We start from the raw sequence: 24,650 nt of genomic DNA on the forward strand, positions 1-24,650 counted from the left end.
CTCTGTTTTAGACAAATGAAGTAACTTGAACATTAGTCACCCATATCGTGCAGCCACTGGAAAAAAATAGTTTAGATTGTAATATCCAATCCTGTGAATTTATAGCCTAGGGTTGATGGGACATGGATGTCAGCATTTTTACAGGTTCTTGAGGAAATGCTTGATGCAGGGATAACTAGACTTAAGACTTTCTTTAGATTTTGTTTTCTTTTCTTTTAAAAATAGCATTTGTTGAAATTAGTGTTTAATAAATGCCTTTGGAGTGAAAATATTTGTAAGAACATAAGAACGGCCATATTGGCTCAGACCAATAGTTCATTTAACCCGGTATCCTGTCTTTTGACACTGGCCTGTGCCAGATGTTTCAGAGGAAGTGAACAGAACAAGGCAGTTTCTCGAGTGATCCGTACCCTGTTGTCCAGTCCCAGGTTTAGGGACACCCAGAGCACGGATCCTTAGAGATTAGTCCTATATAATCCTTGGAAGGGTTTTTGAGGGCTTGCTGTTTGCCCCTAATCATTATGTGGATGCTGATATTTAACAAAGGTAATTTGAGGTATTGGTGGTGATTTAGAGTGAACTAAAGGAACAGGCATCAATAAGAGATACTTTGTTCAGGAATTGATTTGAAATCACTATAATTGCTAAACATAATACATCAATGACTAGGCTTCATCATTCGTGAGTGGTGTAATGGTGACACCCATAGACCTGATGCGTCTTTTTGAACCTATCCTGCCTAGCAGCTTTAGCTCACTTGATCAGAAGAGGTTGAGGAGACACGATAGGCTTCCTCTAATATGGTCTGAGCTGTTCTGTGGGTAGCTCTCTGGGACTCTGACTGGGAGGACTAACCTAGAGAGAGAACCTAAGCGATAGTCCCTTCCACCAAACAGCCTGTGCAGTGGCTCTGGGTAAGGATCTTGCCATATCTGCCCTGGCCATGGGGGCCTGAAAGAGCAATCTGTGAGCCATATCAGTGCCCACTTCTCCCAGTTCAGGGTAAGCGGCAGCCTAGCATTGTGGTCAAGGCTCCTTAACCACAGCCTTCCGCTTCACCCAGGCTAAGGAAAGAAGCAGCCGGTGTCAGGAGTGTAGAAATCCTTGTTTTTCTCAAAACCCTTCCATGCTGCAGGCTAGTCAGGGTAAGGTTACAGTAACTAGGACATTTGTTGTCTGTCATGTACCCACAGAATATGCAAAATAGGGTGTTATGTCATTTGCATGTAATCTGGAGACGTCTATAGCTGAAGCTTGGCCTGACATGAGTAATTAACACAGGAAGGGAGGTTTCAGTTCTTGGAGGATAGAATTAAGGAGGTAAACGGATCACTACGCTGAAAACAGAAAGTTTGTGCTAAATAAGAAGATAAAAGCGGCAATACTGGGTCAGACCAAAGGTGCATCTATCCCAGTATCCTATCTTCTGACAGTGGCCAATGGCAAATACCCGAGAGAGAATGAACAGAACAGGTAATCAAGTGATCCATCCTCTGTCACCCATTGCCAGCTTCTGGCAAATGGAGGCTAGGGACACCATGGCTAATAGCCACTGATGGACCTATCCTCCATGAATATATCGAGGTTTTTTTTTTTTTTTTTTTTTTTTTTTGAACCCTGTTAACAGTCTTGGCCTTCACAACATGCTCTGGCAAGGAATTCCACAGGTTGACTGTGCATTGTGTGAAAAAATACTTCCTTTTGTTTTAAACCTGCTGCCTATTAATTTCATTTGATGACTCCTAGCTCTTGTGTTCAGAGGAGGAGTAAATAACATTTCCTTATTTACTTTCTCCACCTGAGTCATGATTTAATAGACCTCTATCGTATCCCTTCTTAGTCGTCTCTCTTCCAAGCTGAAAATTATGATCTTATTAATCTCTGCTCATATGGAAGCCGTTCCATACTCCTAATCATTTTTGGTTCCCTTTTCTGAACCTTTTCCAATTCCAATATATCTTTTTTTGAGACTGGACACACAGTATTCAAGATGTGGGCGTACCATAAGATAAGCAAATTGGTCAGTAGGCTAAGACAGAATGTCTGAGCCATCTAAGATAAAAGGGAGAACACCCAGGGAACCATTTACTAACCACGGACAAGGTAAGATAGGAATGGACAGGCATGCTGCACAATCATTTGTTCCTTCAAAGTAACCAAGCCAATCTCAAAATGTAATGCAGTGTGTAGTAAAAGTAATGTAATGTGTAAATGTATAAAAAGGAAGAGGTTTGCTGTGTAACTGTGGATGTGTGGTACGCTCTGTACCCACCCCCTCCACTTGAATGTGATCAACTCGGTGTAGCTTTGCTGTATCCCAAATAAAGGAACCCGAGTGGTGAAATCTGGAGTCAAACTGAATTTCTTTGGATCCCAGAGAACTGAATCTCCAAGTGGAAAAGGTCTTGGAGGGAATCCCAACAACGTCTGAACCTTCAGCCTTAGCAGATACAGCTTTAAATGTTATCCCCTTGAGTAAATAAATTGTGGAGATCTCAGCATTCTACTACATATATAATAGTTTTTACTTTGATCATTTAACATTGTTTTAAATAACCTATAATAAGATGACATTGTTGTCTTGCCGCACTTAGTCTTTAAAAATGTGTTCAGTAGGATTGCCACAAGACCACAGGAATGGGACTGTGAGCAGTGGTTTGCTTGAGAGGAAGTGAAAATAGCCCATTAGTCTTTGCGTGGGGGAATACCAAAGTAGAAGGCAGCCGCAGCTTCCTCCTTTACAGCATCAGCTTTAACACATGATGGAGAAGACCCAGGCCTGCCTTCAATATAAAGAGAGAGCAAGGTTTGGTTTGACTGAATACTGAAGCACCAGCTAAAAAAAACGGTCTTTTTGCTTACATCTACCTGGCATAGTGCTTTACTGAAGTAACTGTCTCATGTCCTAAGGAATCTCACAGAGTGAGAATATGAAGGTGGTATGTAATGTATTCAGATTGTCAGACACTGAAGTTAAATGTTAAAAATAATTAACCTCATGAAAACTTATAGCTAATGAATTCTAAAACTGTGACTCATGAAAAAAATATATGCTAAGTATAAGCAAATAATTGTTCAAAGATACTAAATTTTGTGCACACTTTATCCAGCCAAGAAATGTGTGAATATATTTTCCGCTACACTGTATCACACGCACATGCTGAGAGGGGAATTCTTCTGGAGAAAGGAAAAAAATAAGCTGAGAGAGACTAATGTAAAAATCACACTTTTGACTGAACAAGTTACTTTTTCTTGTTACAATTAACACCTAAGATGACTACAGCTGAAAGACTAGAAAAATATTTTCTAAATTTTATTTTTCACATGTTAGAGCAGCACTTTGTGTATAGTTGATTTCACTTATACCTTTGTGTAGTAGGTCAGTTCCCCTATTTGTGTTGGTCTTTTGCGGCACAACAAGAACAAGACATTTTTTTTAAAAATAGAAAACATGATTGTAAAACCTTTAAAAAAATAAGCAAGATTACACAATGGTAGGTGTAGTATCTGAACTGCGTTACGTTCATTTAATAATTAACGGGTTTGAAATTGATAGTTTCTTCTTAGACATAAATTTGGATGTGCCATACCTGATAAATTCCCTGACCTTAAAAATGTCAAAGTATATATTCAGTGAAACAGACGTCTATGGAACTCCTGGAATGTGCAGTTACAGGCTTTCAGTGCTTGTCTTTACAAGATTAACTGAAGTAATGAATTACTTCCAGGAGTAGGCATATAAAATAGCAGGTAAGACCAACATTATATTTCATTATTACATGGCAGACAACTCAGGCCATGTGATAATACACATATAACCCTGACTCTGCCCCTGCCTTGCTTGCTCAGTGACTTCGGGAAAGTCAGGTCCCCCACTCTTTGCCTCAGGTTCCTCATCTATAAAATGAGGATAATGACATGACCTTCTCTGTAAAAGCTCTGAGATCTACTGATGAAAAGTGTTATAAGAGCCAGGTATTATTTATTATTATTATTTTATAAGCAGAAAACAAAACCATAACATGTTTTGTTTTTCCTTTTTATTTGGTATATAATTTTAAGTTGTTATACAATCATTAAAGTACTTTTTACCTATTACTATAACATAAAGGGATTTTTGGTCAATAACAAATATATGGAATATTTCTCATTTTTCTTAGCTTTAAATTGCATCTGATTTTGTTTTTGTTCAGATAACCCTTAGCAAAAGTCATAGTTTGGCATGTGCACATTCAACATTTTTACCCTGTCTTTTTTTTTTAAAGCTACAGCACTGTAAATTGGCTATCAACTGACCACTGTCCTAAAATAAAACTGAGTAGAAAATTCAAACCGCAAGCCAAAATGGCAAAGCCATTAAGATAGTAGTTTTTATTGCAGTTGCCTATAGGATCTCATCAGTTGCTTCTCAGATATAACATATCATGCTAAGAATTGCTGTTAGATGATCAGGAAATCGGTTGATCTTGAGGATGCCATACTTCACTATTTTTAGACAGAAAAAAAAATGTTTTATACCGGATTACATTTAGGAAGTGTCCCAACCCCCACACCATGCAAAACAGATTTGAAATAAAAGCTAGAGAGAACTTTCCAGCCTGGTTTGGCTTTTATATGTAGTGGTAAGAAAGGCCATTATTGGAACAGGGCCCACAAGCAACTTGGAGTAGTATGTCAGCATTTCCATTTTTTTTTTAAGCATTTATAATGTGGCCATTTAAATCTTTCAGCAGGCTTAAACTTGACAGATTCTGACTGCAAGTACATTCCCTTGGTTTTGTCCACCAGTTACAAAATAGTTCTGCCATTTTCACATTGTTGGAATTTAAAAGTAGGCTTTCCAGAGGTTTAAAATGTTTGCCTAAAGCAGGGCTGGCTCCAGCGTTTTTGCTGCCCCAAGCGGCGGGGGGAGGGAGGGGGACTTGGGGACCCGCCACCAAATAGCTGTATGTGCCACCCCTTTCTCTTGGCCACCCCAAGCACCTGCTTGGTGCACTGGTGCCTGGAGCTGGTCCTGCCTAAAAGGAAGTGTAAAAAGTTTTGAATAATTATATTTTAAACATTTTGTGTGTATGAATCTTGTTTAATTAGGGGCTGATAAATGAAACTAACCTCTTTGCAACTGGAAGTAGGAAACTTTTTGTCAGAGAGATGGGGAGTATTTGCCTCTGTTTCAGCAGAGTTCAAGCTTTTGCTTTAAAAAAAAAAAATAGAAATAAATTCAAATGTAAACTTAGAGTGGCCTTCTCATGAATGTGCAGATGGACTGAAAGAAGAGGTGTTTAAATGAGCTCAATGTGATGCTAACTCTGAAGTCTGTCTCTTTGGCTTTTGGATTTAAACATATGCAGTGTTATTGACCAGATCCTCAGCCGGTGTAAACTGGCATAGCTCCTTAGACTGGACAGGGCTTTGCAAGTTTATATCTGCTGAAGATCTGGCTCTGTTTTGATGGCATCTGTACAGGACAGTTAAGCAGCTTTTCATTCCAACCCTGCATGCATTTTGTGCCCTTTCAGCAAGAAGGATTTTTTAAGGGCTGATTCATATTGTCCAAAACCTGTAAACTATATTGTAGATCCAATTTAATCCTTAACCAGATGCCTAATTATTGAGGTTAGAGACATAATAAAATTGCTCAATCTTCATTGCCCTTCATACTGTGGTTTATCTATGCTGCAGTGACAATAGCATGCAATAATATAGTTTCAGCCTTAATTATTCATTTCCTGACTAAGGCCTGGTCTACACTAGCGGGGTCAGGGGGATCAATCCAAGTTACGCAACTTCAGCTACGTGAATAACATAGCTGAAGTCAACGTACTTAGATCTACTTACTGTGGTGTCTTCACTGCGGTAAGTTGACAGCTGAATCTCTCCTGTTGCCTCTGCCTGTGCCTCTCGCCCTGCTGGAGTACCGGAGTCAACGAGAGTGCTCGGCGGTCAATCTATAAGTCTAGAATAGACACGATAAATGGACCGCTGCTGGATCAATCGCTGCCCATCGATTCAGCGGGTAATATAGAAAAGCCATATGGTTAACTATAGCCAGAACCTTCTTAATATTGTGTTAATCCGTTGTTATAAGTGAAATAAATGGAAAGGGAATGAATACAATGAGAATTTAAAGAATATTATTAACCAGATATCATCTACAGGGAAGAAGAGCTTAATGGATTTAGCTAATAAGGTTGGGCTGAAAGGTGGAAAGTTTTCAATTGCATTAAATGTCGTCATAAAAATATTAATCATATGAAAACAGCTTGCCGTGTGTTTATAGAACAAAGTTCATCTGTTGGTCTGGTCTAAATGGTCTAAACACAGATGGAGTATAGTTTCTTCTGAAAAAGAACAAAAACTTTGATGGAGAAGTTTGTGTATGCATGGTGGGTTTATTATATGGGTGCAAATTAGCACTGAAATAGGTTTTTTTAAAATAAAAATAGGAGAAACTTATTTTTAAACTGCATGTATTGTTTATGAAAGGCAGAAAGACTGCCAGACCTGGACACCAAACTAATTTATCCCTTGAAGGAGTACTGCATTATCACAAGCAGAACTAAACTTCTTGATGGAGATGGGACAGTCCTAAGTCTACTGAATTTTGTGATGTGGATGTCTCTCCACAAAGAACTAAGGTAAAATCACTGTCTCACTTCATTGTGGCCAGTGACATGAGACAGAAAGGTCTGAATAGTCATAAAAACCTGGCTGAATTTGAACAGGTGCCTTACGGAGACATTGCATCGTCTTACTGTTCCATTGAGGCACCCAGCCCTCCTGGAAACTTGGAAAATACAGGTTCAGCTTTGGGTCTTCTCAAAGCTTTGACATTCTTCCCTTTTTGAGTGAACATCTGAGTGTACGATTTTAAACACCTTTTCTTTTCCTTCTACATACTCTTCATAAAGCAGATATGAAAATTCAATTAACTTAGACTGCATTTGCAGAAAGTCTTGATTTCACAGTTTGTATGATACTTCATTGCAAAACATAAACAGCACTGACAGATTGGTTGATTAATAGTGATGAGCCAGTTTCCAAAGGTTCATTGTCTGTCTTTAGTATACATGCAGTATTTCGGATGCTTATCCAAAACCTGTGTTAATTGTTTAAATCTCTTGCATCTGCAAAAATAGGCTGGAAGTCTCAAAAGAGAATTCTTGTAGGCCTGGAAGTACCATATGGCAGCGTCTTTCTCGCTGCATTTTGTTGTTTCTAATTCTGAATGGAATTGGGGAAATACTGCAATGTGGTATTTGCAAATATAGCTGGAAGAAGAGATTGTTCACAAATGCAAAATGAATTTAACAATGTTTTTAATATTTTGGTTGAACGTTAGGTTCTTTTGTCTGAGCTAGGTTTTCTATCCTTACTGACTAATGCATAAACTAGAAATATTATCCTGGAAGAAGCAGGTGACTTAATAGATACAAGAGGAATATTTAGTGCAATGGCAAATTTATTGATTTGCAATCTTACAGTTTCAGAAACATTTCATTACTTAATTGCCACAAGTCAGGCCCAGAATTACAACATGACTTCTCGCTGTTTAATTCCGCCAGGTGTCTTAAAAATGTGTGGTGACTACATGGCTTCGCCAAGGGTCCAATACAAATACTTTCTCCTTATCTTAGTTTCGGAACTAGCAAAGTCAGATTATGACAGAAATCTGATGTGGTAGAGGTGTGTTGTCTTAGTTTATTAAGACAGAGGTTAAACCTTGCTTCAAAAAGAGAGAGGTGTTGAGGCTCACAAGGGCTGAATAACTAGACCTAATCTTGGATAATCCTGCTCCCTTGCCCTAGGGCCGAAGGCTGCATGTCTTTATTCTGGGAGACTACCAAGGCAGTTAGAAGCCATGGTAGAAATAGCCTTTAGCATAGGGTTTTTTCTCCTTTTTTTTTTTTTCCTCAGGGGAAATAACAATTTCTTTACCAGCAGTACGTTCATAGTATTACTTGTGTGGTATCTAGTTATTTTAAAAATATTATTTTATTGTTTAATTTTGGAATCCGGGATCACTTTGACTCCTCTTATGTCTGTAAACTCTTAGTCCCCATTTACACATGTAAATTGTTATGAATAATATAGGGTTTTAGCTGTACCTTGTGTAGTTGCATTTTTAATCTCCCAAATGGTAAGTGGAAATGGGGGTGTGTATCAGTGGAATCTAAGTCTAACTTGACTTTTTCCTGGCTCATACTAATGAATATCTTGAGTGAGGTAAACCTAATTTTGAGGTTAGCATAGGATGAATAAGGGTCAATTTCGTGGTAGCAAATTCCCCCAAATTCTCTGCCAGTCGGTAATAGATCTCATAATAGTACCTTTACACTATATACATTTTATTAGATTCCTCTTGGTTTACCATAAATACAAAATGCATCTATGATCAGCAGAAATATGAACTGAAGTATTCCTAAATGTTGATATATGTACTTTCGACCATTGCTTATGTATAAATTTCAAAATAGGTAGAATATGGTTTCTGTCATGCTGGAAGTACAGAAAATCTCCTGAAACAAATCTTTGGGGGAATAAAACACTGTAAGTGTTCTGAATTTATACTTGTTATGGTGACAAACTATTGCAAGAAAAACACTTTGGCCACTGTTTTATGAAAGGATTTTGTGGTCTTTATATTGAATATTCTGACCAAGAGCTGGCATAAATTTATTACTGTTGTGGAAATTAGATTGGTTCACCTGCTGATCAGTTGGCATCCTTAATTACACCAAAGGAGACCAAGAGACCTTCCTTTCAAATTAGTACCATCAGGCCTAATTAAGTAACTTTTTTTAATGGTTAACAGCAAGAAAAGTCTTTAATGTTTTGTGAAAGCCTTGATTGTCTGTTGTTCTCCTCAGCATACTTTACCCACTGGAATTGTTATCTGCAAAACAGGAATTTAAGTCCTGACATGGCAAAGTAGGAGAAAAATCAAGTGTCGCTAGAAGGGACACGTATGATACTGCAGGCAGATAGGCTTTAAAACTATTTTAATACATTAGCATATGTCACAATACTAGAAGTATTTGTGCTTATTAAAGTACTTAAGGAAGCATTTCATTTGGTCAAAGTGTTGGAAACGTTTTGCATTTCACCCTAAATTATGAATTTTTCCTTTTTTTACTGACTTGCATAACTTTCTCATTAACATCTTGGTGGCTCAGTTTGCTTGGTGAGCATTTTCTTTGTGATCTTGGAGAAGCCACAGATTTAGCTGGTTGTGGTCTGAAGTCAACAATTTTATTTCCTAGTCTCAAATGTACATAGACAACATACCATTATTTAATTTTACTCTGACTCCACAGGCTAAAAGAACATTGTGAACATTTTTAATGATCAGAAACTGAATTCACTTCTATTTGTTTTTTGTTTTTTTTTAAATAGCATTTTTACATGTTCATTTTGAAGACAAAATTGGTTTGCAGCTCATTTGGAAATAACACTTTGCAAGTACTACTTCAGACTAGTGTATGCATAAATGTATCTCAAACTGAAATGTCATTTAAATTTTTTTTCCTCTGTCTAAAAGTTGACAAGTTAGAATCTCCTGAGAACTTTAGGAGAGGGATCTCAAGGAAAGGATGATACAAACGTAACAAATTTTGGGAGAGTTCCTGTCTCTTCACTTTCCCATTTTCCTAAACACCGACATCCACTCTGGTATTCTTTGGCAGGAGAGTCTTAGGAAGGAGACTGATCAGCATGGTGTTGTGAATTACTCCTCACCCTTAGAATATGGTGCTACTGTCAGGTCTAGCAATAGGAGATAGTAAAGTGTAAAATTTTGGCTGAATCTTCAGGTACAAAACTCAAACTTCAAAAATGAACATTTTTCATTTTATACTGCTGGGGCAGCTTAGATTATAGTAATTTTTCAGCAAACACATCAATAAATAAGTTATTGAACTATGGAATGACATACATGTTTCATGCTAGCTATGGTCATAATAAAAAGAAATCTTTCCATTTGTGTTGCCATTTGTTCTCTTTTTGCTTTTGTTGCTGTAAATTGACAACTGTTGAATTAGAAGTGATTAATGATGCACCCCAGTGCTTTTTAGGTCTTGAGGTCAGTAGTCTCATAGACTGGAAATGCTGTGGGAAACTGAGAGAGCAGACCTGTTCCTCCAACAGGACAAAAACCTCTCTGTTCAGAATTATCGTTGAAGTGTGCATAATGTATCATCAGTGATGAACATATGCTGAAGACAAAGGGCAAAAAATGTGTATTCTCTCTCTCTCTCTCTCTCTCTGCATATTTCTTTAGCCAACATATATGCATAATACCTGTATCTCCATTTGTACCAGTTAGTAATAAGCCACACTTGTTAACTGAGGATTTTACTAGCACACAGTAATTTTATTATTAGAAGGTGGTGATATGCCCTGAAGTCAAATGGCTTAAGTGGAAGCTTCGGTTGTATAGATTCATCTGAAATATCTATTTAACTCCATTTCTGGCTCTCCACACTTCCCTGCTGCTGATACAGTGCTCATCTGGAGAGCCTAACAGATATTTAATTTAATTGCAACCTCGGTTGTCTGCTCACCATTTAACAGAACTTTTCACCAGTCAGTGGAATTCCAGAAGTAATGTTCAGCCTCCCTTATTGGAAAGCCTAGTCTAAATATTTTTTGAAAATCAGGGTTGTATGATTTGAGATGAGGTATAATTGCTGCCTTCTAGATAATTTTTTGAAGTCCCAGATTTTCATCTCAGGTACCAGATACAGCCAACAATGTCTTTAAAATATGGTGATTAGCCATTCTTTCATATCAACTGCACGCAAAAAAAAATGTTGCTGAGCAATATTAGCCTATTTGGTGAACTCAAACCGTAAGTGATCTTTAGAGGAAGCTGCAGTACATATATATTCAAATATTTTATTATGGTTATGTACTTTTTTTATTTTTATTTTATATTTTTAATGACACAGACACCTTAGGTGAGGTCCTTAGATTCCTGCATGTTACCAGGGCAGCCTTCAGTATCACAACGTTTGGATGTTGTTCCTTATGCCCATTACTATCCCTCCCCCGCCATTTGTATCTGTTTGGAAGAATTTTTGTTGCTACCTGCAGAGGACTTGGAGTTATATTAAATTTATCTTGGAAGACCTGAAAGTATACAAGAGGTACCAATAATAACTTCATTTGGCTATAATCCTTCAAAAGCAGAACTGCCCTTTTTTTTTTTTTTTTTAGTGAAAAGCTTTGTGTGTTAGCACTGCTCTAAGGATGGTGGTGTATTAAAATAGAGTCTGACTGGTGCAGTTGAGTTAAATGAAGTAATATCATATAAAGGGGAAAGGAAAACAATAAGCAAACTGTTGAGATTATGGCTCATGACCATGGAAAAGATTGTAGTTTAAAACAGAGATCAAAATGACTTCTGTATGTTGTTCTTGTTGAAAAATCAGAAGCGTTAAGTACAGACATGAGCCCTTTATTAGATGTATACTGAGGTAACGTAAAGTTGTTTCTGCAGCAGCCTGTGATGTTTCTGACCATACAGTAGTCATGGCTGCCATTTACTGCTCAATCTGAAGGAAACTTAATTGAAACTTGTGTAGTTTCTTGCACCCCTTATGTAGGGTTGGCTGTTTTAATGGGCCCTAATTGTTGTTTTGGCGTAAGAGAATCCAGTTCATTTTTTTTTTTTTTTTTTTTTTGGTAATATGTTGGCTGCAATACTGTGGGTTCAAATCCAGTAATCTCATTTTCTTTATAGAAAATAATTAAGTTTAGTGATAATTCACCCACATTACATGAGGGAGGAGATAGATAAATATACTTTAATAGGTAAACTATTTCAGTAACCTAGCAATGAAGTACATGTATTTTTAAATTTGTGCATATTTTTTATTTTAGAGCGCATTCTGTACCAAAGCCTGATCCTGTTCCTGTACAAAAGGTATGGTTGTTTTTTTTTAAATTTCTACCCAGAGATGTAGTGTGTCGCACTAGTTTGTGCACTTCCTTTACTCAGTTCTCAATACACACTAGTAGCGAGTCCGTTCTTTTAGCACAACATATTTAGGGTAAAGATCTTGTATACCAAGAAATCACAGTGCTTTTCTTAGTGATATTGGTCTTTAAAAAAAATAAAAATAAAAAAAAAAATTGGGGATGAGTACAGTGATTTAACAAAAAGTCATATATAAATATTACTTTCCAGCTTTTTCTTCCTCAAACACCTATGTTCTAACTATTTTTTCTTACCTTAATGATAGCCTTTATGGCAGTATTGCCCCATGCTTAAGGGAGAAACCACTATAGTTTCTTCCAAATAGAAGCTATTACCTTTCTGTGCTCTTGAAAGGAGCCTAGCTTGATAAAGTGTATAGAACAGTTCATCAGAGTTCTTCCCAGTAGTGGAGAACATTGCCCTTCAGAGTTCACGCACTGTTGGAAAATACTGTAATAAAGACTATATTCTACGTTTTTTAGAATCCTTGCAAACATTATTTTTCCAATATTTTAACTAGATGGAGGCAGGTAGGAAGTTTTTACAAGACGGATGCATGATGATGATCTGCACCTCTCAGATCCTAAAAGTGTTTGAGGAATTCTGTTCCATCTTTGAAACACACATCACCAAACCCTGGAAGTAAATAATAGCCTTAATAGTGTTTGGCTTGTTCCTCTTCAGCTGTTTGCCAGTTGCTGCTGTGCCCCTTGAAATACCACTTCATGTACCCCATATCCTTTTACACAGCAGCAAATTGCTACATATGATATAAAATTTAATGTTCTGTGTGTGTGTGTGTGTGTGTATTGAATTTCGTTTGAGATGGAATTTTAATTTAAAAAAACGTAAGTGCATTTTATTAAGCAAACTTTTAGGCCACATATGAGTAATCTGATGGCCTTTACATCTGAGTGAGTCTTTTGTTTAATCCTTAAACTTGATTGAGGCATGGATATTTTGCATGAGATAAGAGAAGCTACTATCTAGGGTTCCTATGTTTGTTGTGTATCTTGGGATCTTTCCCTCCCCAAAAAAGCATGTCGTATACGTTTTTTGCCAATACAGTATAGGTGAAGTTTTGCTACTGTAAAACATCATCTGTCTTAGTTTGAAGCAAAGGGAATTCCCTTTTCTGTTTCCATTGAAAATGTCTATTCAGGATTTTGCATGTGGTTGGTGTGCTTTGTATGTTTTTGTTTTTATTTTATATAGGGAGAACCTAAAGAAGTAGTTAAGCCTGTGCCTATTGCATCTGCTGTTGCACCCAAAGTCACTTCCACAGTGAACATGGCCTACAATAAGACACCAAGGCCATTTGGAGCTGTATCTTCCTCAAAAGTCACTTCCATTCCATCACCGTCATCTGCCTTCACCCCAGCCCATCCAACTGTTCCATCATGTGCTTCCCCTCCACCATTGGCCACTGTCACGCCTCCCCCATTCACTGCATCTGGACTGCATGTTAATGCCAAATTCAGTACTGACCAGCGTTCACCTGCACTGAATGCTGCTAAAACTGCAGTTAATGTCCCATGGCAGCCCAACACATACAATACAACCCTGAACACGTATTCCAACAACAATGCCCAGGATGTGGCAGAAGGACAAAGAAGAGGATTCAAAGAGAGCCAGGTTGACAATAAACAGCAAAATGGGTAGGTGGCTTCAGGGCACTTTGTTTGCTGTGAGGGACTTTTATTCCAGACAATTTACTGGGCTGTGTTTAAGGGGACAAAACGCATCTTGCAAGAGTTGGGTTCTTTTCACAGAACATCTCTGTGAAAAAGATAAATGTGAATGGTCTGGTTTTAGGTATAAAGTGAGCTTGTTAGGGGATCTTCTAAAAGCCTTTTGTGTCTGCAGTATAATCTTTGTTATAGAGTTGAACCATATGAGATTTGTTGAAAAGGCAGTTGCAATCATTCATCGGATGCGTTTTGAACTTTATTGCAAGCTCAGTAGTGTATTTTTCAGTCCCGGCATGGTAAAGAAAGCAGCAGGCACCTAAAAAATGCAAGGCAGTTTGTCAGGAAGGGCCATCTAGAATTGAGGAAAACCAGGAATAGGACGCTAAGGAAGAATAACCTTGGCAGCGGCTGGCCACATAGTGCAAGTTACAGCATTTCATCTAGAGGTTGGGAAAGAAGGCAAAATATAGAACTGGTTATATTTCTTACATACAGGAAATTAGAATGTTGGTATGGGGAGAAGATCAAATTTGAACTGAATCTAGTTTTTCATTGGTTCTAATGCAACTTTCCTGGAAAGGTCAGTTACGCAGAAGTGTGTCCACCTAATCTAAAAAGCCAGCACTAAAATTCAAGTGTTAGAATATTTTTAGTAATTCAGAATTGTCAAAAAGGCAAACTCTCTAGTGTTTTGAAAATTAAAATGCTCACTAATATGTCTGCTGAGATTTAACATTTTAAAGACACTAACGGGATAGTTTTTGGCATTGCTGATGCTCAGCAAATCTTTAAATCAAGGCCATAAAGCTACATTTTGAAGAAACAGTTTTAATGTATTTTGCTTTCTTGCAACCTTAACTTAATTTGTGAAGTTCAAGAAGTGTTTTGTATCATTACCAGAGACTTTTAAAGCTAGCTAGTATAAGTATTATTCCACTTTTGTTCAGAGGTCATCAGAAGAGCAATAACAAAAATGTAGTCCTGATGCAAATCTCTTCTGTTACATTTTGAGTTTGGTGCTGAACATGAGCAGTAATCAGCGGTGAAAATAACTTAAAGGACTTACCGGTATGCCAGAGTCCTGAGCGGGGGTGTGGCCTCAACTGGAAGAGGCGTGGCCTCAACCAGAGGAGGCGAGACCTTTCAAGATTTAAAGTCCTGGGGCTCCAGAGCCTCAAGGCCTTTAAATCACCCTGGAGCTACCAGCTGCAGAGGTGACTGGGAGCCCCTGGGCTCAGGGCCGAATTAAAGGGCCCGGGGCTCCAGCTGCCGTGGAGTTCTGGGCCCTTTAAATCACTGCGGGAGCCCAGCTGCCAGAGCTCTGGTGGGGGTTTAAAGGGGCCGGGGCTCTCTGCAGCTGTAGGAGCCCTGGGCCCTTTAAATCGCTGCCACGGAAGCCAGTTCGATCTGGCACGGTGTACTGGCTCATGCTGGTACACCATACCGGACCAGACCTGCTTACTTTCACCTCTGGCAGTAACATATAAATAGAGAAACATCTGTATCTGAACTAAAGTACAGCACAATGGTTTCAATTATTCCACTTTAAGAACAAATAATTGAGCTAATATAGAATTGAGTAATATATATATATTCCTTTTTTTATTTCAGAACAAATTTCTTCCACATGTTCGTTCATATAGTGCAGGCCTTATGCATTTTATATCACACTGTTGTCATGGCAATTTGAAGACTCTTTCAAACAGATGATGGCATTATTCCACACAGCTTTAAAAAAGCAAAAAAACAGGAAGTCCTGAAGACTCATTCCATACTAGGAGACTTAAATGTGCTCTGGTGAACCATCCATATACTTCTAGGAAGGGTGCTTTTGGAAGAATAATACGGGGAGCTGGCTTTCAGCTACAGTAACTAGCACTGAAAAAAGCCACAGACTGATATCAAAATCAACTCTCTTGCAGGGAAGTAGTGCTGCAGGCCTAGAATTAGCACTTGAGCAGTCAAGACAGGATGGCTGCTTAAGCAGCATAAATGCATCATAATAAATTCAGTGGAAAAAAAAATACTATGTGAAGAAAACGTCAACTGACTAGTGAAGAAATTCCTGTCTTCCTGCCAATCTTAGCAGAAAATTCTAGTATGGAAACTTGGGAAAGGTTCAGTGAGGTTGTGAAAGTGTATTTTATTATAATAAAGGGCGACAATATAGAATACTTGGACTACAACTTGATTAAGCACAACTGTAAAAATCTTAAACCCTTAAAACGAAAATGACAAAAGCATGTACATCTGCATCTGTCTAGGTAACAGTAGTCAGCTTGCGTAGTCACCATGCTAATTAGCAGGCAAAGTGCTTCCTTGCTTAACCCGAATTATTGGCTAATTGTTGAAATAACAGAAGGATGCAAGTTTGAAGTAATGGGACCCTCTGAGACGAAACCCCTTCTGATACATATGTTCAGCGGGTCTGTTTTATAATAAAAAAGGGTGTGGTGCATCTGGTAGATGTACAGTATTGTTGGGCAAGTAAAAAGCTCTAGGCTTGTTGGACTTGGCTGTACTCAAAATATTTTTGTTTCAAATGTTGAGCAAACTCTTATTAGTACAAGAATTTGCTTACGCGTGAAAGAGGTGTAATGGTGAGGAAATGCTGGGAGAAATTACACCGTCGTTTTTACAGATATGTTTAGACTAGAGTAATTCAGTCTGTTTACAAAAGGCTTTCCTAGCCAGTAGCACTGTCTCTCTCAAACTTTTGTACTGGTGACCCCCTTTCACGTAGCAGGTCTCTGAGTGCAACCCACCCCCCTTATAAATTAAAAACACTTTTTAATATATTTAACACCATTGTAAATGCTGGAGGCAAAGCGGGATTTGAGGTGGAGGTTGACAGCTCGTGACCCCCTGAGGAGTCCTGACCCCCAGTTTGAGAACCCATATAGTAGCATGTCATACTCTCTGCATTTACTGTACTTTGGGGATAACTGTAAGCAAGTGATAGTTTTTTTGCTGATGTAACTGAAGAGTAGAATATAGTTAAGAAATGTTCTGCTCACAGTTAAGTCCATATAAATCAGGTGTTATTTCACTGAAGTGAAGGGTTCAGTGTCTGATTTTTACATGGGTGTAAATGAAAGCTGAATCTGCTCATTGTGTTTAAATCAGAGTCAAGTTATCCCATTGTTAAAAAGTCAGTTTCTTATTAAAATTAAAAGCAGAGTTGGCTACATGGAGTCTTGTGGGTATTTTCTTATTGTATAGTAGATTCAGATTTTTGAAACAATATATTACTCTGGGTGTGTATAAAAACAGAATATTAAAATTGGAGCAAAAGGAGGAGGCAAGCAAGAGGAATGAGAAGCGTTCAGATTTTTAACTCTGACACTCCAGTTGTGATTGGGTGAATTGATAGAACTAGAGATGAGGGACTGATTGCTTCTTCCTCCTCCCCCTCCCCCCACCATTTCAAAAGTATGTAAATCTCTGCCTCAGTTAAAAACTATAGTTTAAAACTTGTCAGCTGTAGTTCATTGAACCAACCTGGCAACACAACTGGTAGAGTTGTCCAAATTTTTTGGCCGAAACCATTTTTTCAGCGAAAAATCTTTACATCAACCAAAATGTTTTGCAAATATGTCTATTTCACTAAATTGTTGCGGTTTTAAATTTCAAAAAACCAAGAAATGTTTGTTTTTTTAGTTACCTTTTCATTTAGGAGATTTCCTTTCTTTTTACAAAAGTGTTTCTTTAGAAAGCTCAAAATCAAAATGGGACATAAAGTTTTGGGTCGAACAAAACGTTTTGCTGAACCAAAAATGTTTTTTTTTTCAACTTTTTTATTAGTCAAAAAAATTTTAGGTCAAACCAAATACATCGATTACTCGCACAACTCTTTGATGTATCAAGATCTGGAACTTCTCCATAATACTAACTTCTTCTGGATGATGCTGCCTGGATCATCATTTTATTATGTAGGCATTCAGCAGCAGCCTTGAATAAAATCACTTAGCATCTCTCTATTTCCCATTTTGTGGAAATATTGGTGTGGTGTAGTGATTCAAAATATGACATTCGACCCTGGTGAAAACCTTACTAAACATCAAAACTGCAGCCTTGCCAAATAGTCTGCTTCCTGATTTGCTTTGCTTTCACTGTAGGATAGGGAAGAGAGGTCAGTTTTCTGTTCCTGAGCCATGGCTTAAAGGGAGAGCTCTTTTGCTTCATGTGACTGTATGTAATTTTGCTTTTACCAAGACCTTCTCGCCAACTGGCGCATGAGAATGTGCCTGCTGCTTAAAACAGGAAAGACTACTTCAGCTTCTTACTCAGTTCCACGTGGGTTGGCCTGAAACTTTCTCTTATAGGTTCCTATCAAATTTCAGCTTGACCCTAGAAGATACAAGGCTTTGCCAAAACTTGAATTTGGAAGATTCTCTGAAATATTGGGAAAGGAAATCACTGAGATAATGCTTTTAAATACTTTTTTCCTTTGCAGGTAACAACAGTGACAAAGTTAGTATCAACAGCACTGGAGTTGAATTACAGTGGCTTATGTTGTTGAAATAACCAGCATGTGTGATTATTGTGTGCAAAATTAATATTTTGTAAAGCAACTTAATGTTTTCAAATAACCACATTTTAATGGAGTAAATTGTTTTGGTTTACACTGAAAATGGTGTGATTTTGCTTTTCATCATATTAAATATTGCAGAATTTCTTTGTCGTAAAATATTTGTGTGGTGTTCATGAGTGTACTGATATTTTTTTTTTAATGCTATTACTATATACCTAATGATATTGGTAATATAACTTGCTGCTGTAGTGAGGGTTAACTCCATTTTAAAGAAGTGTTTGGTTTGGGAAGTGAAGGGCATCACATGGTTAAATAAGCATGATATATACACTACACACAAATATAATACATATAAAATCTGTTGATATATTTGATTCCATGTGTTGAAATTAACTGTTGATTTTATTCAGATTTTAAAAATGACATTTCTTCCTTCTCACTCACCTGAATGAATACAAAACACTAGCCTGAGCTAATCGCTGAATTGCCTGTATTGACATCTTTGTCTTTGGCTCTGGCACCATCTTGTGCCTCCCTGAGTAATTACCATAAAGATCTTCAAGCTCTAAAAAGGGAAGGCGTCTCATGTGTAGCAAAGACAATGAAGGGGAAAACCTAGCAGAAAGTTTTTTTAATGATTCAGCTTTTAATAAACATGTAAGGCTACTTAGCTGCCTGTGTTCTTTCTTAATGTGCATTTCACTAGCATGTATTTTAGTTTCTCTATATTTCCATTTTGCAGTCAAATTCACACCTCTTTATATATAAGCTTTCATTTTCCAGTTTAATTCTCTCTAACAACTTTCTCTTGTTGCATCACTTCATTTTGTCTGCATTTCTTACCCATACTCCGTCATCCTGGAAATTCCATTGTCTCTTTTGTTACCATAGCCCCTCTCCTTCAGTAACCTTGATGAGGCATAAATACATCACTAATTTAATTTGTCTTTTTTATTAAATGTTGTCTTATATTAATGCCTCTCATATCATTCTATGCTTGCTGCTGTAACTTAGCTGCTGACTAATGAATTTAATAGGCCTGCCTCTTATTTTTTTTGACAATTTCGTAACAAATAGCCTTCTTATCCAATATTTTGCAGCTTTTTTTAATGTGAAACAAATTTAGTACAGTAACTCCTCACTTAATGTTGTAGTTATGTTCCTAAAAAATGCAACTGTAAGTGAAACGATGTTAAGCAAATCCAATTTCCCCATAAGAATTAATGTAAATTTGGGCGGGGGGGAGGGGGAATTTAGGTTCCAGGGAATTTTTTTTGCCAGACAAAAGGCATTATGTTCATTTTAAACAATGTTAAACAAGCAATTTAATACTACAGTCGTCACTGCTGATTATGAAGCTTGGTTGAGGTGGTGCAGTCAGAGTGGAAGAGAATGGATTGTCTGGCTGCCCCTCTTGCTGTTCTTGCAAGCACAGACACTGACTCTGCTGGCGGTAGGGGGCTCTACCCTCAGCCCATCCACCCCACCTTTTCCTCCAAGCATCCACCCTTGACCCGCCTCTTCTCCCCCCATCTACTTCTCCTTTACCTTGCACGCTGTGTCCTCACTCCTTCCCCCCCCCCCCGCTGATTGCTGTAGGGACGAGGGAGGCACTCTGAGTCCTCGCTCCTCCCTCCTGCCCTGGGCAATCAGCTGGCTTGCCGCGTTTAGGAGGAAGGGGGGAGGAGCAAGGACTTGGCACACAGGCTTCCCCCATCTCCTGCCTGCAGCAGTCATCTGGTTTGCATTGTTCAGGAGGCAGAGGGAGGGGGGAGTCTGCATGCTGGATCCTCACTCCTCCCTCCTGCCTCCAAAATGCCGCAAGCCAGCTGATTGCTCTGGGTAGGAGGCAGGGGAAGGGGTCATTGCTCCTCCCTCCTGCCTGGGGCAATCAACTGGCTTGCGGCAGTGGGGAGGGGGGAGCTTGCGTGCCGAGTCCTCACTCTTCCCATGTCCCTCCTACCTCCTAAATGAGGATTCGGCACCCAGGCTCCCCTGCCTCCTGAACAGTGCTGATTGCTGTCGGGAGGAGGGGGAAGGCGCTGATCCACAGGGTCTGCCAGAGGCCGGGAGGAGCTGTGGGGACGGGGACAGGGGTGGAGGCATAGGGAGGCTGCCAAACAATGTAAGAGTGGAGCATTGCACAACTTTAAGTGAGTATGTTCCCTAATTAATCAGCAATGAAACAACATTAACTGGGATGACTTTAAGTGAGGAGTTACTGTACATTGATACAAACAGAAGTGTTTTTTCAACTTTTGTAGTTTTGCCATGCCATATCTAAGGAGTTAATTTGGCATTATACATCTCCTATACAGTATGTAAAAACAAAAATTAACTCTTACTATTAAAAAGGATAATTATCAGTCCCCTTTGGAACTTTCCAAAATGGTGAACATCACCATGTATTTGCCACGGTTCCTGAAAGTATAGTTTTAAAAACTCCATATCCCTGGGAGACTGATAGCTCAGGGATTGGTAATAGCATATGGAACATTATGGGGGAACTTTCAAAGGTACAAAAGAGAGAGTCACTGTAATTCCATTGATTTTTAATGGGAGTCAGGCACTTAACTGTCCTTTGTGCCTTTGAAAAATTCCACCTACACCTTTAGGGTTTCCACTTCCAAGCCAGCCCTGATTGATAATGCAAGGCATTTCTGTAACAGATGGCTGTTTGTATGTAAAATAAATCAGTCTTTAGAAGTCATATCCCCATAGAGTGCAACACTCCACTGTGTAGACAAACCCCTAATATATTTTCTGTGGGACAGCAATCCACATCTCAACAGCCACCATCACAATTGGCAGCCTGGTTGATAAATTCACTTGAGAGGCATGGAATTTCGTATCTTTTCATCGTTGTAGCTGCAGCACTGAATGTTCCACAGCAGAGCTGAGGTACACCTAACAGGCAGTGTGCTCTAGCTCTGTGAACAAAGAGAGGAATTCATTCTCCAGGCCCGTTTAGCCCATTACACTTCACCAGCATTACATATACTACTTTTCAGGGATGGCATTGTAAAAAATAAGCCACATTTTGATTACTTTTATCTTACCTGTGGATATGTATGGAATTAGTTGCAGATGCACATACAAAAAATCATGGACGTTGCACAGAACCCACTTTTTGAAGCAGGATATCAATGTCATTAGTGGTTGTCTTCGTTGCACTTTATCACTTGACCAACCCATATCTTTCACTTCCCTTTTCTTACTTCTTTTACTTCTTTTTCTTTTCCTCTCTCCTTCCTGTTCACACTGGAATACTGTTTCTTCTGTTGGCTTATTCCTTGAATTATAAGGAAAAACCCGCCTAAACGGTAAATGTTTAAAAATGTATATAACATGGTATTAACAGCGATTTGTGCTGTTTGATATATTTTGATAGTGACTAGAAAATTTTAAGTGTTTCATGGTAAATCTGACTTAAATTACTAAATTCATGCAATTGTTTTGTAAGCAATCGACTTGAATCTGTGTTTCTGAGCTTATGTCACTTCGTATGTAGTTGTTGTAACGTTTACAAAAGCACATCTGCGCCCAAATGCAGAAGCTCTTTTTACAAACCTTGGTAGTGCATGATGAAGTTTTAAATGACATTTTGACAGTGACAAAATTTAAGATTTCCTAGTGAAATTTCACATTTTTCCCCTTATAACTATTCTTTGTTGAAATAGTCCACCAAGGAAGCACATTGTGGATACCTATACAGAGTTTTATCACACACCCACTCATCGTGATGCCAGCAAAAAACGATTGATTGAAGATACTGAAGACTGGCATCCAAGGACAGGAACTACCCAATCGCGTTCTTTTCGGATCCTTGCCCAAATCACCGGCACTGAACACAGTGAGTCATTGTTTGGTGTTGCAGCATTAGATAAGGATAAGTAGCTGTAATGGACTTGCGCCCTCTGTCCTGGTAGAACTTGCTATAAGGTGCTGAATCAATAACTATCAAAGATCTCTAATCCAGTTGGTAACATTTCTTCCCCTGGGTCATCAATTCAGTAGTCAGTCACCCTGTTTTTTGTGTGAACCTTCCACACAGCAAAAGAGGGGATTATGGGCAGGTGTAATGCCTGAAACTTGTTTTGACCTGACTAAATTCCAAGCTGACAGGGTCCTTCTAAAACAACCAACATATTCCCTCTAAATCAGCTTGCCGGAAAAATGTCCCTTCCACCACCACCACCAAATGGGGAAATTTCCACTCAAAATCACACTGGCTTGTGAGGCCCAGAGTGAGGCGGTATTCTGTCGTAGAGCACAAATGAGTCTAAATTTTGGTACATTATGATGCTTCAGGGCTAGAAGTGAGTTTTTCTTTATTTTGAAAATAGGCGTTTCTAGTAGAACAGAACAGCATTTGCATCTGCCTTACAAGAGCTAAAGATACCAAATCTTAAAATCATAACATAACGTGGAATAATAGGGAAATTTTAATTTGTTGTTCTAAAATGATTAGTAAACATTATTATCTCCCTGTAATTTCTGTATGTTTGGATTTATGTTACTAAGGGCCAGATTTGTAAAGATGCCGAAGGATGATTCCGGGTACCTATAGGGGTTTCTGGAGGTGCCTACCTTTTATTCAACTCTAATGGGAGTTAGGCACTTCTGGAAATCCCCCTAGACACTTGTCTGCATCTTTAGACACCTGAATACTTTTAAAAATCTGGTCCTATGGCTTTACAGGTTGAGGTAAATAGAAAAAATAGTAGCAATAACTCTCAAATTATATAATAGTTTTTCTTTGACATGTACGAAATACATGATCGTGTGATCAAAGATTTTATTGGCATTGTTTTTGAGGAAGATCAACCTGAACTCAATTGTTTCAAAGTAATTATTTAGAAATATAAAAGTTCTTATTTCATTGCAGTGAAAGAACCAGAAACTGAGACTACAAAGAAAACAAAGTAAGTTGATTTATTGTTTAAGTGAGATCTGTATTTTGAGTATTCAATATTTTGCATGGCTTATTTTTAACTGATAATGTAATATTGCAGTTTGGTGCATTGGTGTAAAGTTCTAGGAACTTTTACATGTTGTTCTGTGTTAGTATTGTGTGTTATAAATGTATTAGTAAATGAATCAGCATGTAAAATCAATATTTTTGTGTGCTGTGATTGGCTTTTATTTAGGAGCTTAGTATAAGACTGTGAAAATTAAGGTTTGTACAGGAGTTGGAACTATTCAATGAATATAACAGTTGGTTCTCTGTCTGGTGGTAGCTGGTAAACAGATAAATGTAATGTTTTGTCTTGAATCTAGCCATGCATTTTTGGCTTGTAATAGATTAGATTAACCTTTTCTAAGATTTGAACAGATAGCTGCTATTTTGTTGCTCTTGAAGAATTATGCTATTCAATATTGTGCTATTCAAAGTGGTGCTAAAGGCCCAGTCCAATACCTGATTCAGTGGGGGTCTTCATATTGACTTCATTTGGCATTGATTCAGGCCCTAAAAGACAGATGAAAAAGTATATAGGCCTGTAAGTAGTGCATGGAGATGGCATGTTTTCAGTTCGTGTGAATTTAATTGTGAGACAAAGTTCTTTCCTTTCTTATGTTTCTTCTATCACTTCTTTCCACAGGGAAAAGATTCCCATCCAGATCTTAGGTCCAAAATATACAAAATTACGTGACTGGCACCATGACGTCTCAGCACGTGTCCTTAATGTCCAGTGATTTACCCAAGTTGCAAAAACAAAACACAAACCTTTTCTTCCTTTTCTCTTTTCCAAATGCTTTGCTCAAAAAAAAAAAAAAGTATTTTATTAGCCACCTTCTGAGAGAAACTCTAGCTTTTTCTGTACTTTTCTAACAATTTCCTACTGATGTGTAAAGAATGAGATGAACGTGGCTTTTGTGCTGATCAGTAGTTAACAAACTTACATAATCAACACAAAGTGACTTAGGTGACTGTCTTCAAGTGGGTAGAGGAGGTGGCTATTGAGGTTCTTTCTTGACAAGGAGGATTCATTTGTGTTGCTGCGTTTGAGTTCTTGTAGGTTGTTAGAAAGATGAGCAAAAGATTAGTATACAGTGTGCTTGACAAAAGAGGCCTGGTAAACACTGAAACTCTTGTACTTTCCAGGATAATTGTATTTAATTCAATAGAAGCTCAGCGGAAATATTTTAGACTGGGTTGTAAATGTTTTAAAATGGTACAGGGATCAGTCAAATGGCTTCCCTGCTAAAAGGAGTTTTGCTGCTATTGCAAATCTTAGTGGATTACAAATACTGAGCCTGTTAAACAGGTGTCCTGTCCACACCATGGAAAGACTATACAAAAAAGGAGTGAAATGTTGCTGTGTACATGTAAGCTTCAGCATGCAACATCAAATAAAAATAAGATGAAGTCGTAGACAGTGGTGATTATTTATTGTAAGGTGAAACTCTTAGGGTTTTTTGTGTTTTATAGAAGCTTCAGTAC

At 38.2% G+C, this 24,650-nt stretch overlaps 1 protein-coding gene across 1 annotated transcript in view; it reads left to right on the forward strand.

The window, feature by feature from the left end:
* PDLIM5 (PDZ and LIM domain 5) overlaps positions 1–24,650 on the forward strand; it is a 177,863-nt gene that overhangs the window by 85,643 nt on the left and 67,570 nt on the right. Inside the window, 4 exon segments of the mRNA XM_032762585.2 lie at positions 11,884–11,926; positions 13,196–13,638; positions 21,886–22,058; positions 23,094–23,130. Coding sequence (XP_032618476.1) covers positions 11,884–11,926; positions 13,196–13,638; positions 21,886–22,058; positions 23,094–23,130 — 696 coding nt within the window.

Source organism: Chelonoidis abingdonii, chromosome 5 (genome assembly GCF_003597395.2).
Source record: "Chelonoidis abingdonii isolate Lonesome George chromosome 5, CheloAbing_2.0, whole genome shotgun sequence".
NCBI classification, from domain to species: Eukaryota; Metazoa; Chordata; order Testudines; family Testudinidae; genus Chelonoidis; species Chelonoidis abingdonii.